Source organism: Thalia democratica, chromosome 4 (assembly GCF_965202585.1).
Source record: "Thalia democratica chromosome 4, ktThaDemo2.hap1.1, whole genome shotgun sequence".
In the NCBI taxonomy this organism is placed as follows: Eukaryota; Metazoa; Chordata; class Thaliacea; order Salpida; family Salpidae; genus Thalia; species Thalia democratica.
Genome location: NC_139168.1, coordinates 65,096,287 through 65,119,793, shown reverse-complemented (window position 1 = coordinate 65,119,793; position 23,507 = coordinate 65,096,287). Strand labels below are relative to the sequence as shown.

General features: G+C 25.6%; 1 protein-coding gene across 1 annotated transcript; it reads left to right on the top strand.

Annotated features, from left to right (window-relative positions):
* The first annotated feature begins 2,460 nt into the window (after positions 1 to 2,460).
* LOC145833562 (homeobox protein six1-like) lies at positions 2,461 to 8,782 on the top strand. The gene is made up of 4 exons (XM_082940731.1): positions 2,461 to 2,619; positions 7,169 to 7,366; positions 7,888 to 8,039; positions 8,596 to 8,782. Exons 1-4 carry the CDS (start codon positions 2,461 to 2,463, stop codon positions 8,780 to 8,782), a joined length of 696 nt encoding a protein of 231 aa, XP_082796857.1.
* Positions 8,783 to 23,507: the final 14,725 nt, after the last annotated feature.

The following is a 23,507-nucleotide window of genomic DNA, read 5'->3' as shown; positions in this document are numbered from 1 at the left end:
ACTACAACAAAATCAAATTACTTAAACTTATACTAAAAAACCATAAATTTAATAAAAATGTAAAATACTACAAAGTAGTATATAAAAGAATAATATAACTTAAAATTTTTTAGCTTCAAAGTTTTATAAATTGTTAAAAATTGCAAACTTAATAAATAAACCTGAAAATTGAACTCCTTAGAGCTTTATTACTAGTTTAAAAAAGTTAAGTTTTTAAAAACGGTATAAGTTTGTGTAGTTTATTTTAAAATAATTTAAATTTTACTTTTTAGTCTAAAATTTTGAACTTGGTGAATTTAAATAAATTTTTACTCATTGATTTTTTTTTAGTTTTAAAAGAACAAAAAACAAAACTAGGGTCAAACTTAAATAAAATTAAAATGAAACTAAAACTTTAATCTAAATTGTAGTTATTTATGATGAACAATGCAGCATATATACTTGAAAAGTTTACTTTTGCGGTAAATGTTTCAAACGGATGGAGTTAACGGTTCTAAATTTTGTAAAACAGAAAGTGCTGAGTTTAACTGTAACAATTCAGTAGTATTTAAAGCTCTTAGGTGTATTGCAATAAATGCTGTTTTAATTAATTAAAAAGTAACAAAACTTGTTAAACAAAGTAGTTTTTGTGTTTTCTTGAAAGTTTTGTTGAATCATTAACTACTGTTATAAATTTTGTTGAAGAAAGATCATATCTAGAAATGAATTAGTTACTAAGCCAGGTTTGACTAACTTAGAGTATGCTTAATCTTTTTTCTCTTAAAACAACGATGTAAAATAATATTATCATTTTAGTTGCATTCAGTTACAACGTTTTGATTTATCTCGATAAATTTAAAGCTTATGTTTTTTCAAGTGTATTTTTTTCGAGCATCATAATTTACTGCTGTTTTGTTAATTAAAATCCCATTCTTAGTCATTTCAATCAAAACTAATCAGTTATAAAATTTATATTTTCTGTTTAATTTTCTTAAACTATAACACTTTTTTATTTTAAATTATAGTCCTTAAATATTAACTTTAAACATAGTTAAAGTTTTTATACTGTTAGTAAAACAAAAAAAAGGTTAACTCAAATTTTTGATTAATAAGTACACAAATAAACATACAGTTCTCTTAAATGTACGATAACGATCTACAACATAAGGTTCAACTAAATATTTTTTATAAGCTTGTAGCTCTTCTGATAAGACAAATTTTCAATTAAAAGTGTTACCACATTAATAATAAAAATAGTTTCTTGAGGTTTCACTCAAAGTTCAAGCAGTGAAAATTTCATTTTTATACTTTCCTCAACGTTAAATATGATTTTGATCAAAGCAAGTGATAAAATGACCAACGTAACTTTGATTTCCGTTAGAAAATGTGTTGCAAAGTATAGTTTTTTTTGAACGTACGTTAGAATATTGGAACAATAGAAGTAAATATTGACTTTATAAAACAGAATTTTTGAAAAAACTAACTTGTTATTTAGTTCTTTTTAAATGCTAAAAATTATGCGGTAAAGTACCAGAAAAAAATAATAAAAAGTTCTGAACTTTAATTTACACTGACTGATGCTTTGTATATATTTTTTAAAGCTTATATTTGTAGTAGTTTCTCGCTACTTTCTCAAAATACAGCTAAGTTATTAAAGTCTGATTTTAACCTTCTTATAGACTCTGCTGCATAAAGAAATTTAAAAGACTGAATATTTGATTTTTAAATTGATTTAATCTGATCGTGTTGAACTCAAACTTGATTTTTTGTATAGCTTTTAAAAGTTGTTTTAAGTACTTAATTTTAGTCTGAAAATACTTTGCTATATTGTAAAAAACTCAAAGCCATTAACAAAGAAATAATGTTTTTTATATACATACTTCACTAAAAAGTTGTTTCTTTGTTTTGATCTGAAGATTTTTTTTCAATACCTATGTACACTCCATTTTTATCATCGATATAATATTTTGCTTATTTATCTTATAACAAAAATAAAAAGGTAAACACGAACACACGGCTATAGTTAAAATAAAATTAATTGCACATAAGCTGAAAAAATAACATTATTGCTGACTTTACTTTGTTAAGTTACACACATCTGTGCTGTAAAGCTTAGTAATATTTTAGTATAACCACGACATGTGGCGTTTTTTCTTAAGGAGTTTGCCTTTATTTTATCTTAAAAAGTCTACTTTTTTATACAGTTCCATCTTTTAAATAAGTAAAACTTAGCAAAAATATTTTTAACATTTTCAATATAAAAAATTAGATTTAAAAAATGGTTGAAGGTATAACTAAGTAGTTGTCTGGTATTCTGCTAAATATTGCAAGTGTTAATAAGCTGTAGTTTCAAATTTAATTTTAAAAATATACAAATAAATGACGTTTATTAAATCATAAGCTGGAAGCAAAATTTGTCGTACAAATAACTTTTAAACATCAGTTGTACCAGTAAGGCAACAACATTTTCTAGGCCTCTTAATGGATAACTTAAATTTAAATCCCAAAGGCCACAATAAAGAGATTGTCAGCCCCTTTTCTAAACCTCAGTCAACTGAAGTTAACCAACAGCCGTTAAATAATATTGAAGAGAAGGAGGAAAAATTTGAAGTTCTTAATTTCAAACTCACCAAATCTCAAGTAAGTTTTGATATGCTTTTTTTTACTTTTACAAACAAAATTGCTAACCTAAGAAAACATAATTAGCTTATCGTTTTAATAAATGTAAAAATTAAATTAGAACATAATTAAGGGCAAAATACACTTAATTTTCGCAAAAACTTAAATACAAACAGTTAGCTAGACCTAAAAAATTTGAAACAAATCGTACCAGGGGCGTCGCGTGGGGTGTCGCAACTGCACCACCTTGAGGTTTTGTAAGAAAAAAAAATAACGTTTTCTATCTATCTAATCTATCTTTCTATCTATCTATCTATCTATCTATCTATCTAACGTATCTATAACGTTTTCGTTATTTTTTAGAACGAAATCTCTTTTAAAGCTCCAATTTTGAAAACGACCATTTTGCCCTTTTCACTGCCGCAAACTCTTAGCTGACTGCCGCAAACGAACTCAAAAAAGCAAAGTTTTTTCAAGAATTACCGCAAAAAATCAATATCTTGCGGTAAGTAAGCTAAGTTGAAAATTCCCTAAAACAGGACATGCTTAGGTATCATCTACAAGCTATTGTAAACAAAAATAAAAACAAAGCTAAGCTACTGCAAAGGATTAAACTTAAGTTTATGTACCCTAATGATTTTTGAAATTTAAGAGATCACTTCTATTAAAACGTAACAATAAAAGAACTGAATTGTCATAAATTACTTATTTTGAAAAAAATAGATAAAAAAACTAAATCACCAAAGTCTTAAAAAAATTATTTTTATTTTAGTCTGCTTAGATAAACTTAACTATAACTGATTATAGTTATCATAAAGTTCAAAAAAATATTCAATTAAATTATATTTAAATGTAAAATTTGAGTTCTGAAAAAAATGTTAAGAAGTTTATTATAAACTTCTAGTTTACTCTTACAAAAAAATAATTTAGATTTATATTAAAAATTATTATTATTAAAAAAGTCACATATTTAAATAAAGTAAATAGCCTTAATTTAAAATATTGGTCTGACCCCAAAGAAACTTTGACTACTTAAAGTTTTTTAACATTTTAGGAAAATTTAGTCTACTTTATATTACTTTTGGTTTGATTTTTTCACAAACAAAGCAAAAATTTTAGATAAAATTGTTGAAACATGGTTGCCATGCCTCATAATCAGGACAACTTAGAAATGTTAAAAAAACTCAAGATGACCCAAGATAAATTAAAACAGACCAAATTAGAAAAATAGTCAGGGTAGGCTGACTAAAGCAGTTTTAGTTTTTTACTCTGAAAATAACAAGCCTATTTTAAAATTTATAAATAAGTGTTTTTCCCCTATGGCCACATGAAAACTAACTAACCATTTTTTTACTGCTATAATGGTTACATATTTATAATTATCTTTAAATTTCTTGAAAAGTTCAACAGCCTCACCAACTAAACTTAAAAAAGGTGAGCTTTTGAGAAAAATACTATCATCAAAATGAAAAACAAATTAAAATTAAATAAAGAAAAGATACCCTTAAAAACCTATTAAATTTTAAACCTCCAACAAAAAAACATTAATTGAGAAAAAAAGTTAAGAAAAATCTTAATGTTTGTAAAAAAAATTGTGCAAAATAGTAAGGGGTAAGGGGAGGGGGGGTGTATAGGCACTTTTTTACATGTTGTTCTTTTTTTAACTTTTTCAGAGAGCTAATAGTTACTCTTTAATAAACTTGTTGCTGTATTTTCTAATTATAATATTAGTATAATTAATCTAAATTGTAAATTAGAGACTTCGTAAAATTTGATATTTATGAGATTGCTTATTTTTCTTTTGTGTTTTTAACTTAGTAGTCAAGCTGTTTTTTTTCAAACATCAAAAATTGTAATTAGTTATAAGTTTATCCTTGTTTATTTTTTTCAATATTCAGCAGTAAATTAGCAATTATTTTCTACTGAGTAAGATAAGTTTTACTTAAAATAAACTTGCAGTTTGTACGTAACATTTTTTTTTGTAGACTTTTTAATTTTCCTGCCAAGTCTAATAAGATTTTTTTTTGTCAAGTTAAATATTAGTATAATAACCATTCTTAGTATGATGTTTAATCAAATATTTTTTGAATAAGATTGAGGCAAAAAAAAGAACTACTAAAGTTGCTGTATTTTTCTATATAATAAAATTTGTTTTGTCTAAACTTTTTCTACTTTTAGTTTAAACTTTAAAGCCTTCTTAAAGATTAATACTCATAAGTAAGCTAACATTTTTTGAGTCTTTTAAATTACTTTTTTTTTTTCATTCCTATATTTACTTTAATTTTCAAAGTATTTACTTTTTTTTTTAGTTATTTTCATAAATAAATTTTTTTTAAATTTTTTTTTTATTTTTAAACAAAATTTCCCCAGCTACATTAGCAATTTAATGTAATTGTTATAAAAAAAAGTTTTTATTTCAGATAAAAAAGAGTTTTAAGTTAGGGGATTTTTTTCAATTCTGCACCACCTAAAAAAATACCACGCGACGCCACTGATTCGTACTAATAAAGTTTTTTCTTGTTTAAATTTTATCTAAGGTATAAATTAAAACTAGGCTAAAAAGTTTGAATGAATAAAAGTTCTACTTTATTTTTAAAGTGCAATGAAATTAGAAGTTTTTTTTTGCAAAAGGCTATCAGATTTAACTATAATACATTTTACGCGTTGTTTAAGATGGAGCTACAAAGAAGTGGTCGGCACGCTACTTAGAATCCGTGAACTCTAAATCACAAAATTAAAATTCTGTGCACCCTAATTTGCAATCTTTAGCGCTGCTAGTGTTTAAGAATATGTAGACACTTTTAATCGATTTTTTTTACTATTAATTCGGTAACACCCAGTTAATTTTTACACGCTAACTTTAAAATTACCAGTTTACCCTATCCATTTCAATAAACTTTCAATATCGATGATCTACTTTTTACAACAATATTTTACTTGTATCACCCAGAAAATAAGCCTGAGTGGTTAAAGATTAGACTATGTATACAAGCTTGTCTTAAAGAGTGGTAAATATAAGCAAAAAACTAATTTAAGTTACAATGAAAATTAGACATTTATGGATCTTGAATTTTTTGAATATTAATAATTAATTACAAATTAAAAAATTTCAAGATTTTCAAAAGATATCAAAATAAATCCAAGATTTTCAATAAATTTATAACTAGTCTCAGTCAAGCTGAGTTTTTTTAAATATATTAAAACTAGCCTCAATTGGTCTAGGTTTTTCATGACTTAAAGCTAGACTTATTTATTCTTAGACAGCTAGGTATGTGACAGCTCGATGTTATTGACCCTTCCTATACTTTAATTTTATTATAAGTAAAACATAATTGATTTTTTTTGGCCTAACTAATTTTTTGTCAAATATCATTTGACTAAGCTGATTAATATAGTGATTTTTAATGTAGCAAAACGCTTTTGAAAAATAATATTTAATAAAATTAAACACGAATAGAATACTAATCGTTTTATTTTGTTTTAAGACTGTTTTTAAGTTGCTCATTTCAGTTTTTATTTAGGCAGCTAAGAGTGGAAGAATTTTTACATAATATAACAGAATAGAACTAGGAGAGTACAAAAATGGTCATTTAATTAAAAACAAAGTGGTCAATTAAATATTAAGGTTGAATATGTCATAAATGTTAAAAGATTAAAAAAAAACTTTAATTTAGTTTCTGCGCGAAAAAAGAAAATTCATATACCTCAAAATAAGTTTCATGCACCCCAAAAGTCTCGTGCACCTTAAAAGAAATTTCATGTACACTAGTGTGCACCAGTGTACACCGTGCCGACCACTGCTATAAAGTAATCAACTTAATTTTTCTTTTAGTTTGTTTTACTTAAAATTATACATCAAACTCTAATATTAAAAGGTTTTACAAATCTGTTTATCTTACTGCTGAAAATTATTAATTTGATACTCTAAAGACAAAATAAAAATATCAATAAGCTTTATTGATATTAAAAAAGACTAAAAGCATTAGAAATCTGCTTTGATATTGAAAATATTTAATATTAATTTTTCTAAAACTTTAATTAAATATTACGTTTTAATATTTTCAATATTCTAAACTACAACCTAAAGAAATTGACAAAACAATTTCGTTGGAAGGTACAATGATACTAACAATTTTTACGGTACTTTTATTTATTTTACAGACTAACTTTCACGGTACATTTAGTTTATGTCAACGGAGATGTTAAAAGTTCCAAAAAGTCACTTTTAACTTACTAAAACTAAATTCAGTCTAATATGATGTAAAACAATTGTATCTTTCATGTTAACTGTTCAAAAATTATATTTTGTTTTGTCAATTTTTTTCTTTAAACCACCACTAAAAATTATATTATATTCAAAAGATAATGAAAACAAAAAGTTTTCTTGTCATTATTTTTGTTTTATTCATATCTCAGAAATAGAACAACAGTTTAGACTAAAGTTTTAAGTTTACTGTTAATGATTTTTTTATCAAAACAATTTCTTGTTGTATTTCCTCTGAAATTTTTCATAAAAACAATTCATAAAATTTTTATATGTGAGTAATTTTTAAATACTGCAAACGTTTAGATCGAGTGTATGAGCAAATGCCTGACTCGAGAAAAATCGAGACACAAATACAGGTTCTTCGAATGCGTTCCCGATCATTTCACCACCGAATTAGACGACTTCCACGCGGGGAAAGCGCTCGCAGCCTTCTTCAGAAACGATTTTGAGAAGCTCTACCGAGTCGTGGAAGAACATCAGTTCAAACCCGAAAATCATGGCGTAAATTTTCAATTAAAAGATTCTTCTTTTTCGAAATTGTTTAAAGTTAAAACCACAACTCTCGGTTAAATGGCTATCACTCGGTTTAATTATATAAAAATTCAAAAATGTTATTTAAGATTTATATAGAAAAATATAAACCTACAAATTTATGTTAACTTTTAGTCGCTCATGATACTTTGACTCTTGTGATACTTTTCGTTTTTACAAAATACTTCTAGTTGTGTGGTGTACTAAGTTTTTATTACGTAATGGCAACAAAGCCTGTACTGCTTGGTTTGTCAGAAATAAATAAAAAATTCTGATTATTCCGCACAAGCTGTTTTAAGTATAAAAATACTATTCGAGCCGTGATTTGCCAACCTTTGAAATACCAGAAAACGTAAATAATTTTTTATTCTAGTTTGTTTTTATAGAAAGTAAAAGTTTAACTTTCTTAATTATATATACTTTTCTACCACAAAAACGGCCTATTTCAGTCATCTTAACTTAAACATTACTCCATCTATTATTTTCCACAGATGATGCAGACGATATACCTGGATGCAAAATACAAGGAAAAAGAAGAAAGTAAAGGTAAGCCTTTGAACCCAGTGGACAAGCTTAGAGTTAGAAAAAAGTCAAAATTTCCCAGCACTATTTGGGACGGAGAAGAAGTTAAATACAACCTCAAGTTAAATATAGTTTAATAACAAATTTTTCTCTACAAAATCTAATATACCTTTTTTAAGCTTAAAAGTTTTAAATGTCTTGTCAAAAATTTGATAGTTTGTATTACTTCTTATTACTTTGCATTCCACCTGTCCTGTTTGATTTTACTAAAGTAAATTAATATCAAAGTTCGACTCGAAATGAAAGTTTAAAAATCGGTAATAGAAATACAGTTAATAATTACAAGTCAAAATTATCGTCTTTTAAAATCTTTCAAAATATCTAAAAGTGTAGCACAATTATTTTTCAATTTTTTTTTCAGATGTTTTTACAGGTTGTTTATATCACCTTTTGTAGTTTAGATATCTTTACAGTTTTTTATATTTGATATAGTTATTTAGACATTTAAAAATAAATGTGTTTGGTGTATAATTTTTAGATGTATTTTTTAAGTTTTAATAACTTGATTCAAGTTTTTGTTTTGTTTTTTTAGGTTTAATTGTCTATTCTGTTTTCTTTTATTCGAAAAAAAGGTATAAACTAAATAGATTTTTATTAAGTTTTTGTATTATTTTTAGGGTAAGCGCTAGAAATGAATTGCTACAAAGCTACGCAAAAAATAAATTACCAGATAGAGATGAGAAAGTCAGGTTGTCCGGAATAACAAATCTTACTATCCCCCAAATAACCAACTGGTTTAAAAACAGGAGGCAAAGAGATAGTAAACTCACAAAGAAGAGGTATAATAAACCGATATTCACTTAAAATTTATCTTTAATTAAACCGTAACTGTTTTTGTACCAAACTGTGTATTTAACTTCTTTAGATACTAAAAAGAACTATCAAAAATAGATAATACACTAGAAAGTACGATAAGTTCTTATTTGTTTGAGTCGGGTTTAGTTTTTTTTTAAATCAGAGATAATTATTCTTTTGTATATGTAAAAACTTTAATTTTTTAAATTGTATAATAGTATGAAATTTTATCAAACTTTATTGTCCGAAATAAATTCTTGACTTGAAATATTTTCACTATCTATCAGCTCTAACATAGGCACTTAACTTAACAGCTTAGTCAAGATTTTGTAGTTTAAAAATTATCAAAACTAGCTAAACTTTAAAAAAATGTACAAAATTACTGTGTTAGTGCAAACTTGAAATTAATTTGTTTGTAAAAACCAACACTTAACAAATGTGTTTTGCCTTTTACTTTAATTTCTGGACAAGAAGTTTTAAAGGTGTCCAAGTGGTGCACGTTTCCATTACTGAATGGTTTTTACGTGCACCAGGTCCTTGTGTAATCCCACAGAGATTGTGGGTTACTTAACTTAATAAATAGTACGTTTGTAATATTTACAATCCAAATTATAGTCCAAACTAAACGACTAATAATATAAACCTAACTAATACTTATACTAAATGCTTCTTAGGGCTAAACTAGACAGACAATGAATGAATAAATTGTGATAAAGAACAGGTACAAACACTAATAAATGTGTGAAGAGAATCATACTTTAGAAACTACTTTAAATGTGGTCAAAACTTTTACACAATAATTAAACCTAACAGGAGTATACTTTAACAATGTGTAAAAAATATTAAGTTTAATTTATTATAATTTAAATCAAAAAAGTGCTTATAAACAGTTACATTGTTTTACAAAGAACATTACAGTAAACAAAAAATAATACAAATGTCTACATGGTAACAGCAAACTAAAGTTAGTAAACTCGTAACTGCTCTTTGTTTTATCTTTATCTAAACTCTATCAAACTTGCATCAGTATTTTCTTCCGTTTCTTTCTGGGAATTCCCCTTAAACACAAAACGGTTTCAAATACAATTTGATGTACCGTTACACTAAGACCAAATACTTTGAGCGCATTTTTGTAGTCCAATTAACAACATATGTAAATATAATTCAAAAAAAAATTTTAAACAAAAATATCTTTCATATGTAAAAATGTAGTATTAACAATAAGTTTTATTTGTTATTTTATTTTAAAACGTTATAAAAAAAATACTACGAACTTAAAGCTGTTTTAAACTTTAAAAATCTATCAAAAACAGTGAGAAAACAAAAATCTCAACAAAAAGGCAAAGAAATGCAGATAACAACAACTCTAATATTAAGTAAGTATATTGAAGTGTTTAATTCAGACTTATTTAGTTTCATAACAAATCGAGAGCAATTTCATATGTTTTAAACAGTTTAATGTAAAAGAAAACTATGCAATTAGTAGCTAACTTAAATCTTTTTATTTAGTTCTTTATCAATTTTATGTACAAGTGTATGATCTTTGATATTGAATTTTTAGTTTTTGTCCCTAGTTAATAAAACTTAACAAAATAAACTGGTTCGGTATAAAAACCATACTTAAAAAAAAATGTCCTTGAGTAAGTGTTACTTTATTTCCTTATGTTATAAAGAAATTAGCTTAGTATAGGCTCAATGCGTACAACAAACAAATTTCAAAGATTAAGCCGTAATATAACTAAAAGCAAATACTTACTAAACACAATGCAGATGAGTAATTTTACTAACAAAAATCATTACAGCAGTTCGCATAGTTTACGCCAACAAGAACACAATGCAAGTTCATCACCACAACAACCGAGTACTTCATATCAAGCAAGTACTTCATATCAAGCAAGTAGTTCTCCTAAACCAGGTACTTCATATCAAGCAAGTAGTTCTCCTCAACCAGGTACTTCATATCAAGCAAGTAGTTCTCCTCAACCAGGTACTTCTTATCAAGCAAGTAGTTCTCCTCAACCAGGTACTTCATATCAATCAAGTAGTTCTCCTCAACCAGGTACTTCATATCAAGCAAGTAGTTCTTCTCAACCAGGTACTTCATATCAAGCAAGTAGTTCTCCTCAGCCAGGTACTTCATATCAAGCAAGTAGTTCATATCAGCCGATTCCTCTGCCACAACTTGGTCAGCAAGATTCTTTCATACAGCAGCATCAACGAGTGAGTATTATTTGTGTTCGATTTCACAAAAGTTTTTGTAGTGCACATAACGTTTTGAGCATATTTGTATAAGATAGGAGCTTGAAAGTTTATGAATTTGTAATATTAGTAATTACATTAGTTTATGTACTTTTTTTTTTGCAACTCAGTACAGAACTAAAAAGTTTTGTTTTATTTTTTAATAACTTCGTTTAAATATTATTAAAGCCAACAATATGGTCTCAAGCAGTTAACATTTGAATTTATAAAGGATATTATTTTTGTACATTAAACACTAGTTGGTTTTCAAAATAATAGTTTTTAGCATTCAACCAATGATCTCTTGCAAGTGACGTATCTTATCGTATGGTTTGCTTAAAACAATTTTTTTTTGTGTAAAATATTTTTTATAAGGGCCCCCTGCGAAAGACTTATTTTAAAATACACAGTCTGTTTTCAAAAAAAGTCTTTTTTTTTAACTTATGAGTTTTCTTATACAGTAACCTGCCATCTAGGTACGTACTTTGAACACACCACAAAAGTGCGTGCCCAACTGACAGTGCTTAACTGAAGTTTTTTATATTTTAAACTACCTACATAGTCAATGCACACATGTTAAAAGCCACTAAAGTTTACAAATGAATCTTAAAACAAAATAACCTAAAATAAGAGCTTCCATCATAATAATAAAACGAACTTGTTGAATGTTACTAGAGTAACTTAGTATTAATACCTTGAGTATATTGTCAGTGTTTTATTTTATGCATGCAATTTTTACTCAACCCATAAAGTTTTTTTTAATCTATCTTGTATTTTCTTGAACTTTCATTACTTAAATGGTACATATAATCATGTAAATACTAACTTAAAATAAATGATTTATTTTTAATATTGAACATGCTTTTTTAAATTATGCTTGTTCATAAAAGCTAGTTTAGGGTTATAAAATTAACTAAAAAAAGTGTCTGCTAAACCCAAAGGACAAGCTACACTAACATACATGTTTTCAAAAGCATCTTATTTTAAATAAATTTCAATTGCTTGATTTTAATTAATATCACTTTTTTATAAGCTTTTTACATTTATGTATTATTATGGAGTATCTAAGTGACAATTTCAATGTTATTTTAATTGGTTAACTTTGTCTTTTAATGTGTTTTTTTTACATTTATGTTAATATTGTGTATGTTAATTTCACTGTACATTATTTGCGCTCAGTAAAATTCGATATGACGTTTTTAGTATTTCGTCCTATGTTTTAATCATTGGTATGCAAACTTAAATTGCACTTTTCGTTATTTTCATTAAATAAATAAATCTTAATTTGTTTGTTAATACACAATTTATCTGGTTTCTGCAGTTATTATTTTTTGTTTATTTTAATTTTTTGCCGTATAATTTACTTTAAGTATAATAATTTTGCATTAATAAATATTTTTTTTTTTTTTGCCGCATAAAAAAACAGCATTTTGAACACAGCGTTTTTTAGCTAAAAACTGCGTACAATACTAGCAGTTCGTACCTAAAAAGTGCGTACCTAGGTAGTGCTTACCTAGTTGGAAGGTTACTGTAGTTTAAATTTTTACCATTTTAAACATTTTAGTCACACTCGTTTAAAAGAAGTTATGAGATTCAAACTAATTAAAGTTAATTAAACTTTTTTACAAAGTTACTTTCAGCTATGCTTTAAAAGTTTAAACATTTATGTTCAAAAAATTGTTTTTATTTTTGATAACAGATGCCACCAAAGCTACCAAGGCTCACCGGTTTCAACAAACAGCCACTATGACTACCAGTCCCAAGCGCCTGGACAGCCCAGTAGGTTCACAATGCATTCTATCGACTACTTGTTGAACCAATCTCCACCCCCTTCTGCCCACAACCAGAGTGGTCAGCAGTCTAATCTAATTACTGGAAAGCTATTTGATCCAGACCGGTCTGGTCACCGAAATGAATAAATAACATGAACCTGACTTGGCTTAATCCTGGATATAGTAATGTTCAGAACTGAGAACCAAAACGTTTTGAATTATTAAAGGAATTTTTTTATTTGTTTTTTTTAATTTTTTGCAAAAAATTTTGCACATAAGATTTGATGTATACGTTTGAAAAGCTACAAAACTTTATTTCGTTTGTAAAATTATATAAGCATTAGTATCTTATATTTTTTTCGATAATTACACGATTAGCGTTTTTTGTAAAACTTATTTATTATTAATGTCTATGTTAGTGTTAATAACAATACTTTTTTTTTCTTGTTTTTTTCAATAAATTTTAAAAACAAAATTAAGTTAACAAACTATACTTGTAAATCAAGAAAGAGTGTAAAGCAAAACCTATACTAAAAAAATAATCTCAATTTAAAATTTCAAAGCATGTTCTAAATATATTATTACAAAGTTAATAACTATCTACGTCAAGGTTCAGCAAACTGCGGGCTAAATGTGACCCAATAAGTAAATTTTAGTGGCCCGCGACATGCCTTTTTATAAAAAACTATTGCGGTGGAAAAAGTTTAATCTTTTTATATTAAAATGTTACAACTATTTCCTTTATTGTGCTAGTTAGGAATTTTGCTATCAGTTTTTGATAATTTCATATATAAAACAATTTCTTAATTTAAATTACGGTTTTTCTCAAACACTGTAACACGTAAATTTATTTTTTTATACGGCTATTAATAAACTTTTTTCAGTAGTTATTGCCTGTTCCTTAAACAAAACGCTGCCGACCTTTGATATAAATAAACGATATAAATCTAAAAATTATAATATAAAGTATTTTTGACATCATTGACAAATTTATTAGTGAATTGTTGTGTATATTTGTATAAATCAGTGGTCGTCAAGGTGTACACTTGTGCACACTAGTGTACACGAAAATATTTTTGGGGTTCACGAAACTTATTTAGAGGTTCACGAAATTTTGAGATACACAAAAAATACATAGAGTTACATTAAGTATGTACTTAATATCAATTAAGTATGTAGTTTGATAAAGTATTTAAAGAATACTGAACTTCGGATTTTGTAGTAATTGCGGAGAAGTGTTCAATTAATAAGTATGTAAGACAAAGCCATATAACTAAATATCATTGTGAAAATAAGGTAAAACAAATAAAAGAGGTCATTAAATTTTAAAATTAAAAAGAGGATCAAATAAAAAAATTCAGCTTTAGTTGTTAAATGGTTTGCATTTAAATACAAACTGAGTTATGACTTTTAAGGAAAAATGCACTAATAAAAGTGTTTACGTAGTCCTACCACTAGAGGCGCTTATCAAAATTAGACCTTGGGGTGCACTGATTTTATTTTTTGCAGCTTGGTGTACAAAAAACTTGATAAGCTTGACAACCACTGGTATAAATAGTCGGTAATAAAGTTTTTTAAAGACTATATACAAGATTTTATGCTCAATAACGGAAATAAGTTAATTAAAAAAATGTTCGAAAATAATCTGCTACATAGTCAAGGTTCTAATGAATTTAGAGCATGATTTTCAACTGATCAAAAAAAAAAAAGCAAGTCATAATATTTCGAGCGAATTAGTTTAAAAGGTTATTGCTAAAATCAAGTTTAGAGACCTTTTAAATTATGAAGTCAACCGTGAAAAAAAAAATTAACATAATAATGCTTGTTTGCTTTTCGATAACTTTAAAAAGAAAACTTGAAGCTTAAGTTTAGTAAATTTAGTTATAAATTTAAACAAGTCATTTTCAAACTTTGATTTTTGTTAAAATCACTTCAACCAAGGTAAAAACTTCAAATTTTTAAGGACACAATTGTTTGAAGAGTTTTAATGAGAACGAAATCCGGGTCTACCAAAATCTTTGGTTTTATTTTAGAAACAATTTAATAAAAGTTTTTTGTTAGAAAATCTTTAGCTTGTCTAAAGAATAAAAAAAAATCAGACTTTCAATCCTATGAATTTCGCCAATCTCTTATTTTTGAAAGTAAATAAATATATGTATTTTATTTTCTTCTATTAATCTAATAAATCTTTAAAGATTATGAAAGATCGGCAATCGTAGACAGAATAATGCAAAATCAAACAGATCTAGTAGATCCTATTAGTACAAAAGTCGAAGTCCGCTTTTACAAATACACTTAGTTAAGGATACAGTAAAAAGTCCTAAACGGCCTACATACATTTTTATGACAATTTATTTAATAAAATAAGCAGAATATGTTGAACACATAAAAACTGAGTAACATGCATTTTTCATCTGTTTAACAGCTAGAAATTGACTTTTAAAACACAGAAATAAATGAAGTATTAGTTAAACTAGTCTTTTAAACTTTAAAACACGCCGAGTTAGACGAAACACCAGGGACGCACGAACATTTTATAAAGCCAAGTCCGAATCTATCTGCTTTTGGATTCATGCTAAACTCAAACTAACGACTGTTACACACAGTAAGCTTTGACTGTATTTAACAAGTTGTAGCAACGAGATTTAGGGTTAACTAATAGATAAACTAGCTACTTTAAGTGTAATAATCTGTACCGCACATTAAAACAGCTGATGTAATTTAACTGCAATATCAAAAGGTAATGAGAAGCACAGTGACAAGTTTATTTGACAGAAAAATTGTTTTTCAAAATTACAAAAAAAGGTGATTAAGTATCTATGTTAATTTAAAAAAATCATTATTGATATATTGATGTAAACTAAAAATTATATTAACTATCAAGGTGGTTGTTGAATTATAATCTTTTAAGTATTAAACTAAACAATTTATGCGAAACTTTATATTGTGCATAAGTACTGTGATCTTTTTGTAAGTGTTAGTTGAATTTACAGTGAACATATAACACTTATAGAACTCCATCACCAAAAGCTGTAATTCTAAAAAAATATTCCCCTCGTAATTGACAAGTTGTAATTAAATTCAACTCCGAACTAAAATGTTCACCATGTTTAGCTAAATGTTTGAATTACGTTTTTTGAACTGAAAATTCTACTTAAACTTCACTCAACAAAATCGTCAATGTTTACGTAAATTTATGTTAATTATCAAATGTTTCAACTGATCATCACAATGAAAATATATAAATTTCTAACCGTAAACCATATTATAAAAATTTCTATATCTTAGCTGTTTCCGTTCATCTTTTTATTTATAGTTTTTTTAAAGATATAGCTTATAGAAATTTGTATCTAGTTTCGGCTGAATTTAAATTTATTTATGTAAAGTATATTCTTTACGATAAGTTAAACTAAATTTTTCAAAAAAGTAAACCAAAAGGGAACTATTATTAAATTCAAAATAAGATACGCAGAAATAAAAAATGGTTAGCTTAGATAATTGTTTATACCGCTATTCTTTAAGTCTGAAGTCTTCATAACTGCTAAAAATCTGAACATTTGCTCTTGAATTTTTTCGAATATTGTATGTTTCTACAAAAGATAAGTTTTTATCCGTTTGTCTGTTTACAACATTTTTGATTTCTGGATCTCAAAATCCTTTAATGGATATCGTTTAGATATAGTTTTGAATAATAGTAAAAATTTCGCCATATTGGATTGTTAAAAAGTTCAACTAAGTTCAATAGTAGTTTAAAAACTAAAATCCCTTTGAATTTGGAAAATTTCAGTGTTTGAAAACAATCTTTGAAAAATTTAAGACTTAATTTCATAAAAATCTCCAAAAAACCTGTATCAAGCTATACCCAGTGCCACAAAACATTAGCGTATTACGTTTTATTAAAACCACTGGACAAGTAAGACTTAGTACAAGTTATTTTTAAAAGTCTTCAGTAGCAATGCAACCTTGACATCTTTGAGAGTCGTTTGTGATTTGTACTTTCTTGCCAGATTTCTGCTTTTAATAGTACCGTTTCGCACGTTTAAAAAGCTCAATCCATCTCTAAACACGGTAAACTGTTTTTTATTTTTATGTAACAAGGACTGGTTTAGAGATTTACAAGGCACATTTAACTGGACGTAATCCCTAAATTGAATTATAAATTTAAACTTTTTACTTTCTAACTTAAAGTATTCACTTCATAATACAACTGTGAACTTTTTTTTCTCTATTTGTTAACAAGAAAAGGTATGAATTTAAACTTGCCTAATCAAAGATTAGGTTTAAATATCACATTACTAAATACTAACATTTTAAGTTTTAATTAGTTGATATTAAAAAGTAGTTTAGAACTAAAAATCTTATATTTTTCGTTTCTTAGTCAAAATCATGAAACTGAAACAAAGCAGTACACGAATTGTATTTAAAAAGTTTGGTTAAGTTTAGCTTTAAATTTTCAAATTATTCTATAGTCTACAGGTTTTATACCAGCTACCCAGTTTTTATGTAACCTGATGCAGGAAGTGCCATTTTTTTATGTTTTATATAAAAGGCGGCTAACTAGCAAAAAGTTCATTTGGTCACTCAGCCAGTATGGCTCTAAATGTGCATCATTGGACAGTATTTTGCAGAACTGTTGTTATATTTGTGAATAAAGTTCACTAGGCAATTAGTTTTTAATTGAAGTTTTAAAAGTGTCTAAACCGGGAGCCGATCATATTTAAACCGCTATCATTTCAAACCCGATCACTTCTAACCTGATCGTTTCTAACCCATTTTATTTGTTAATTTATTTGTTTTAGTCTAGACTTCATACATAAACAAACTAGTCTTAATAAAGTTGTTAAAACAATAAAATTTTTAATTACTTCAAAACATAATGGTTTGATATGTTACGTATAAAATGTATTTAGTATAAATTTACATTTAGTATTAACTTAAGATAATTATTTAACTTTTAATTATATTGTAGTTAGCAAATTCAATTTATAATTAATCATTTGTTTAAAATCAAGAAATGGTGTGGTGCCTATATCAAAATTTGTTTCCATAGTATTTTACAAGAATATGCACTTGGTACTGTAATGGATTTCTTCTTTTAAACAAAAATATATAAAATATAAGCAAAATGTTTAATAAAACTTGTTAATGTTACTACAATTTTTTCAATTTGACCTTTGCCCACATAAAGACAAACTTATCTTGCGTTGTATTAAAGATATATTAATGGATTTTTTTAGTAGGAATGAAATTTCTATTTATTTTTATTAAGTATCACTGCTCCTTTTGCTAGGAAGTTTTATTAGATTTCTTTTTTAGATGTATATTCATATAAACGGCAGAACTGTGTTTAAAACTCTCATTATTTTATTATATATTCGTTATTTAATAGAGTCATACTTATTTCAGAAATTTAATTTAATAACTTATTGTTTACAAAATTTCTGAAATACTGCGGTATAACTAAATGTTTATCAATTAGTCAAGGAACAAAAGTTTACAAAGTCTAAAGATATTGAGAGGAGAGTTAGCATTTAAAAACATATTTTGAATTAAAAATATACAACAAAACTAATTTGTGCAAGATTCTAAAAAATTAAAATTTTTATTTTTAGAATTTTTTGAATTTTAAAATGCGTAACTAAACGAGAGTGCGTAACGTCACGAGTGCGTAAAGGTACGAGAGGTTACTGTAATATTATTTTTATTTATGTTTATATTATTTAAGATACGCAAGTTTTTTTCTAAATCAAGTCGTTTAGGATTTTATAAATAATAGGTTTTCTTTTATGATGTTGTCGCAATTTTTTTGTTCCTGCTTATGTAATAATTTTAGAAAAATTGAAAAATGTTTATGCTAATTAGTGCTGGAAATTTTTAACTTATCAGCGACGCATTAGTGGAATATTCAGCAGATAAAAACAGTGGTATACACACAAAAAATAAACTTTCAGAGGTCGTATTTAACAAACTACATTAAATTAAAAAAAAACAATAAATTTCTAATTAAACCTTAACTAGTAAGAATTAAAAAAGAAGGAAATAAAATATTTGATAGGTTATACTCACGAATCGGGGCACACGTTATTCAACAATATTTGAAAGAACTTTTTCCTATTATTTTATTGATATTCAATATGTATTTACTACCATGTCCAAATTTGTAAAGTAAAATTTGTATACTTTTTAAAAAGTAAAGACATCGGTAAAGTGCGCACTTTGAGGGACCTAGTACCTACGCACCAAAGTAAAGTAAGCAGTATTTTTTTTTGTTTAGAACTAAATATGCATAAACTTTTTACAGGTATTATCAGAGACGAAGACTTGCTTTTTAAAGCAAAGAAAGAAAACTGTAACTTCTAATGACATTTCAACTACGTTTGATATTTTTACTATATCAAAACTTTATCGTCTGACAAATAAAAATTATTATTTGAATGAAAAATGTATTTGACTAAAACTAAATAAAAATAATAGTTAGGTTTAAATTAAGTTTTGTTAAACCAAAATTTAATTAGACTTGTACAAGAACTGTTTTAAATTAAAAAAAAATTATATTCATCAGCATATAAAAGTAAGAATGCAAATATTTCAAAGATATGAAACTCAAACATTAAATTGAATATAATAACTTTTTAAGTTTAAACTACAGACTTTTTTTTTAATAATTAAACAAACAACTTAAATTTTATTTCGAAATTAATTAAGTATGATAAATATACTCTATTCTTATTTTAAATATACTACTCTGAGTTTTCGTTTTACTGTGTTTTTTTACGTCTGCTTTGTTTGCTGAAAATTAAATTTAAATAAATAAACAAACATATTTTATTAGATTGTTCTCATACAGTTAATGTTTTAAAATTATTAAAATAGTTTAAAGTTAAGTTAGTTCTAGAATATTTGAATACTTTGTCAAAAACTAAAATTTCGAAATAATTTCTTAAATTATGATTATTTACCTAAAGCTTTGTTATAAAAGGTCATTTTATAGCAATTTAGAAGCAACTGCTACGCTCTTTTTAGTTTTTTAAGAAACTATAGTGAAACATTGTTTTTAAAAAAAGTTGAAACAATATTAAAAACAATTATTTATATAACAATCAATTTTGCTTAACTTGTTTCATTATCTCTACAAGTTTATGCGCGCATAAAATTTATTGTTTATTTAAAATTAACAAGATATTTTATATAAATAAAGCTTTGTTAAATTGCAATATTATGTTCAAAAACTGTTGCACTCACTATGTATGTGCTTTATAAAACAATAAATCTTTCAATACATTTTTCTTTATTTTATTAAGTATCAGCAAAATAATTACTTTTTTCTTTATTCAACAATAAAAGCTTGGTAGACTTGTTTTATTTAAACTATCTATTACTACACGCATAATTATAACGTTGCAAGCATTAGTTAAAGTCGTAGAAAATTTAATGAAATCTTTGAAGATAACATTAATGTTCTAATCAGGCACACATTTTAAAAGAAAACTAAGTTTAAAATTATTTAAGATAAAAATATAACGGAAACTTCGTTAGCTTTGGTGCAAAGCGGTTTAAACTAGCAATATAGAAAAAAAAACACAATAAACAAAATTTATATTATTAAAATAAATGTTACTTTATTTGATGGAAATTTGTTTATGTCGTTTTTACCAATTTTTAATTTTTATATTATAGAATTTAGTCTTCTATGTAATTAATATGACCAAAATAATGTTTTTAAAACATACCAATTTTATATTAATGAACAGTACAATATTAAATTGAACAACACATTAATTTTATTGAAAATTATAAAACTACTACTAAATCAAAAACTTAGTACAACTAATACTTTATAAACCTTGTCTCAACATGTGTTTTTAAAACAATTTTGATTAACTTCTTGAAACACGTTAAAATTGTGACAATGGTAACATAAAAACTAGTAATAAACAAACATTGCAGATCATATTGTCAAAAAATTACCAACATGTCAAATATTTATGGTAATGATATTGAATTTAAAGAATGTGGAGTGTGTCCTTTAGAAAAGGACTTGATTAAAATGTCTCTAATTCTAGGTACACACTATCTTAGTATCTAATTATTGTGTTTACTAGTTTTTTAGTTATAATTTTTAAAAGTTAATAAACTTTTAGTATATAATAATGGAAAAGTATTTGATTATTTTAATAAATTTAATAAAAAACTAATACAGAACGCTCAAATAGAAAGAGGAGACTACTACCGCTAACTGTTAATTAGGCACAACATTCTTCCAAAAGGTAGAAAAAGCAAAAAATGCAACCACCCTGTTAGGTTTGTATCTATAATTCATCAAATGTGATAAAATTAGCTATGTTTGTTTATTATGTTTAATAAATTTCCAGAAAACATGAACATGTTCAAAAAATATAAAATTAAATTTTTACTCAATACTTTTTTTAGTGGTTTTTATACTTTTTTTAACTGTAAGCAAAGTAATAAATACATATACATAAAAAATCATTAATTTGTCATTTTAAAATATTGATGACTTTCAAAAATAAAACATCAAGTTATGTGTGTTTTATGAAAAGATATATGTGTTTTATGAAAAGTCCATTACAGTAACCTCTCGCATCTTTACTCACTCTCGTTTAGTTACGCACTTTAGTTTAGTTTTATCAATCTTTAGTTTCAAAAACAAGTATGAGTCCTGGGTAGAAGCTGTTTTTAAATAAAAAAGGTTAAAGTTAAAGTATTTTTGAGGCTTAGTTTTTGATACAAATAATAGTTTTTTTTGAAATAAATTAAAAGTGGTTTATTTTAGATTGTTTGTAAGTTTTTTATGAAGCTTATAAATTCGGCTGAAGTTTATACTTAATAATATTTTTATCAACCGATAAAAAACGCTCAAAAAACTTGGTCTAAAGACCTGATGTAAGATCAAGCCTTTTGGTTATCGAGTCGTACACAACCTATTACGATTTAATAAAAACAGTTTTTTTTATATCTTCAAGAAATAACACAACCAAAAAAAAAGTAAGTAAAATGAATATTCTGAATAGTATATTTACGTAGAAAGTTGTAAAAAAAATCTACATTTAAACTTTTCTAACAAATTTAAAATCAAAAAAGAGTTAAAAAAACAGTCGTGCCAAAATAGTTAGATATATTGTCTGATTACATTTAAGTATGTGTGCCCCAATTGGAGTCTTGATACAGATGTACAGTTGACTAAGCTAAACTTATTCTTACTGGTAAAGAACATATATTTAAATTATCAGTTAAGTTAATATCATTACCTATAAGTAGATTAAATTGTTTAATTTAATTAAATGTATTCTATACTTGTTTATTTTTACACTTTTAAATTATTTTAAGTAAAGTTTCATACTAAAAAAAATTAAGTTATTCTTATAGAGTATTAATTAGGGTTAATTGTGGTTTAAAGATTAAAACGGCTTAGTCGAAACTTTATGTTAACTTGAACTGGTTCTCAGCTCACAAAAATCCATATTTTTGCACTGTAACATAATTTTCGTTGATATTTTTTGATTTATATTGTAACATTAAAAAAAATAGATCAAATATAATTCTAAACAATTTATGCTGTATATAATACATACATATATATATATTTATATGTTTATTTATTAAAAAATAAGGTATGTAGTTTAAACTTAAAAAGTTATTATATTTTTTTAAGTTAGATAATTTTTAGAGTTTCATTTCTTTGAAATAGTTGCATTCTTACTTTTATAAACTAATAAATATATTAATTTTATTTAAAACAGTTCTTGTACAAGTTTAATTAAACTTTGGTTAAACAAAACTTTACTTAAATCTAATTATTACTTTTATTTAGTTTTAGTCAAATACATTTTTCATATAAATAATAATTGTTATTTGTCAGACGATAAGGTTTTTATATAGTAAAAATGTAAACCGTAATTGAAATGTCATTAGTAGTTACAGTTTTCTTTCTTTACTTTAAAAAGCTTGTCTTCGTCTCTGATAACACCTGTCAAAAGTTTATAAATATTTAGTTTTAAATAAAAAAAATAGTGCGTACTTTACTTGGGTGCGTACCTCTTAAAGTGCGTACCTCACCGATGTCTTTACTTTTTAAAAAACAAATTAAACAAATCTGGACATGGTAGTAAATATATAATGAATATCAATGAAAAAAAAGAAAAAGTTCCTTCAAATATCGTTAAATATCGTGTGCCCCGATTCGTGCGTAAAGCCATTTGATATTTGAGTCATAATTTGGCAAAAAAGTAGTGTTGTCATATGTGCTGCCAAAAATAAGATTTTTTTTTTAATTTATTTGCTTTTTTTCAGTATTTTTTTGACAAAAACAAAATAATGCTAAAACTATCATTTTTTCAAAGGGCCTTCGCGTCAAAAATTAGCCCCAATACTTTTGACTTTTACTTTTTACAAAAGTCAAAAAAACGTTCTATTAAACATGAAAAAGATTGCTTTTTAAATTAATAATAAGAAAGATATGTCATGAGGAAGTGAGGGTAAATTGGAAAAAGAGGCAATTCGAAATTTTCTGAATTTCTATAGTTGTCTAAATTAAACTAAACCTAAAGCAATTTTACATTTCAAAATAATTATATAGTTATACACATGGTTGCCACTTCACCTGGAAACCTTGAATTTGACAATTTAGGCAAAAAACCCCTTGAGTTTGAGAAATTTTGAAACAAACCTGGAAAACTTTGAAATTCGAACAAAATTCACTAAAA

What these genes read in the sequence shown, in the direction of transcription:
- LOC145833562 (XM_082940731.1), top strand. Translation starts at nt 2,461, where the DNA reads ATGGATAACTTAAATTTAAATCCCAAAGGCCACAATAAAGAGATTGTC. An exon ending in TCAAACCCGAAAATCATGGC is followed by an intron (nt 7,367 to 7,887) that starts GTAAATTTTCAA and finishes TATTTTCCACAG; the next exon opens with ATGATGCAGACGATATACCT. An exon ending in GAAGTTAAATACAACCTCAA is followed by an intron (nt 8,040 to 8,595) that starts GTTAAATATAGT and finishes TATTATTTTTAG; the next exon opens with GGTAAGCGCTAGAAATGAAT.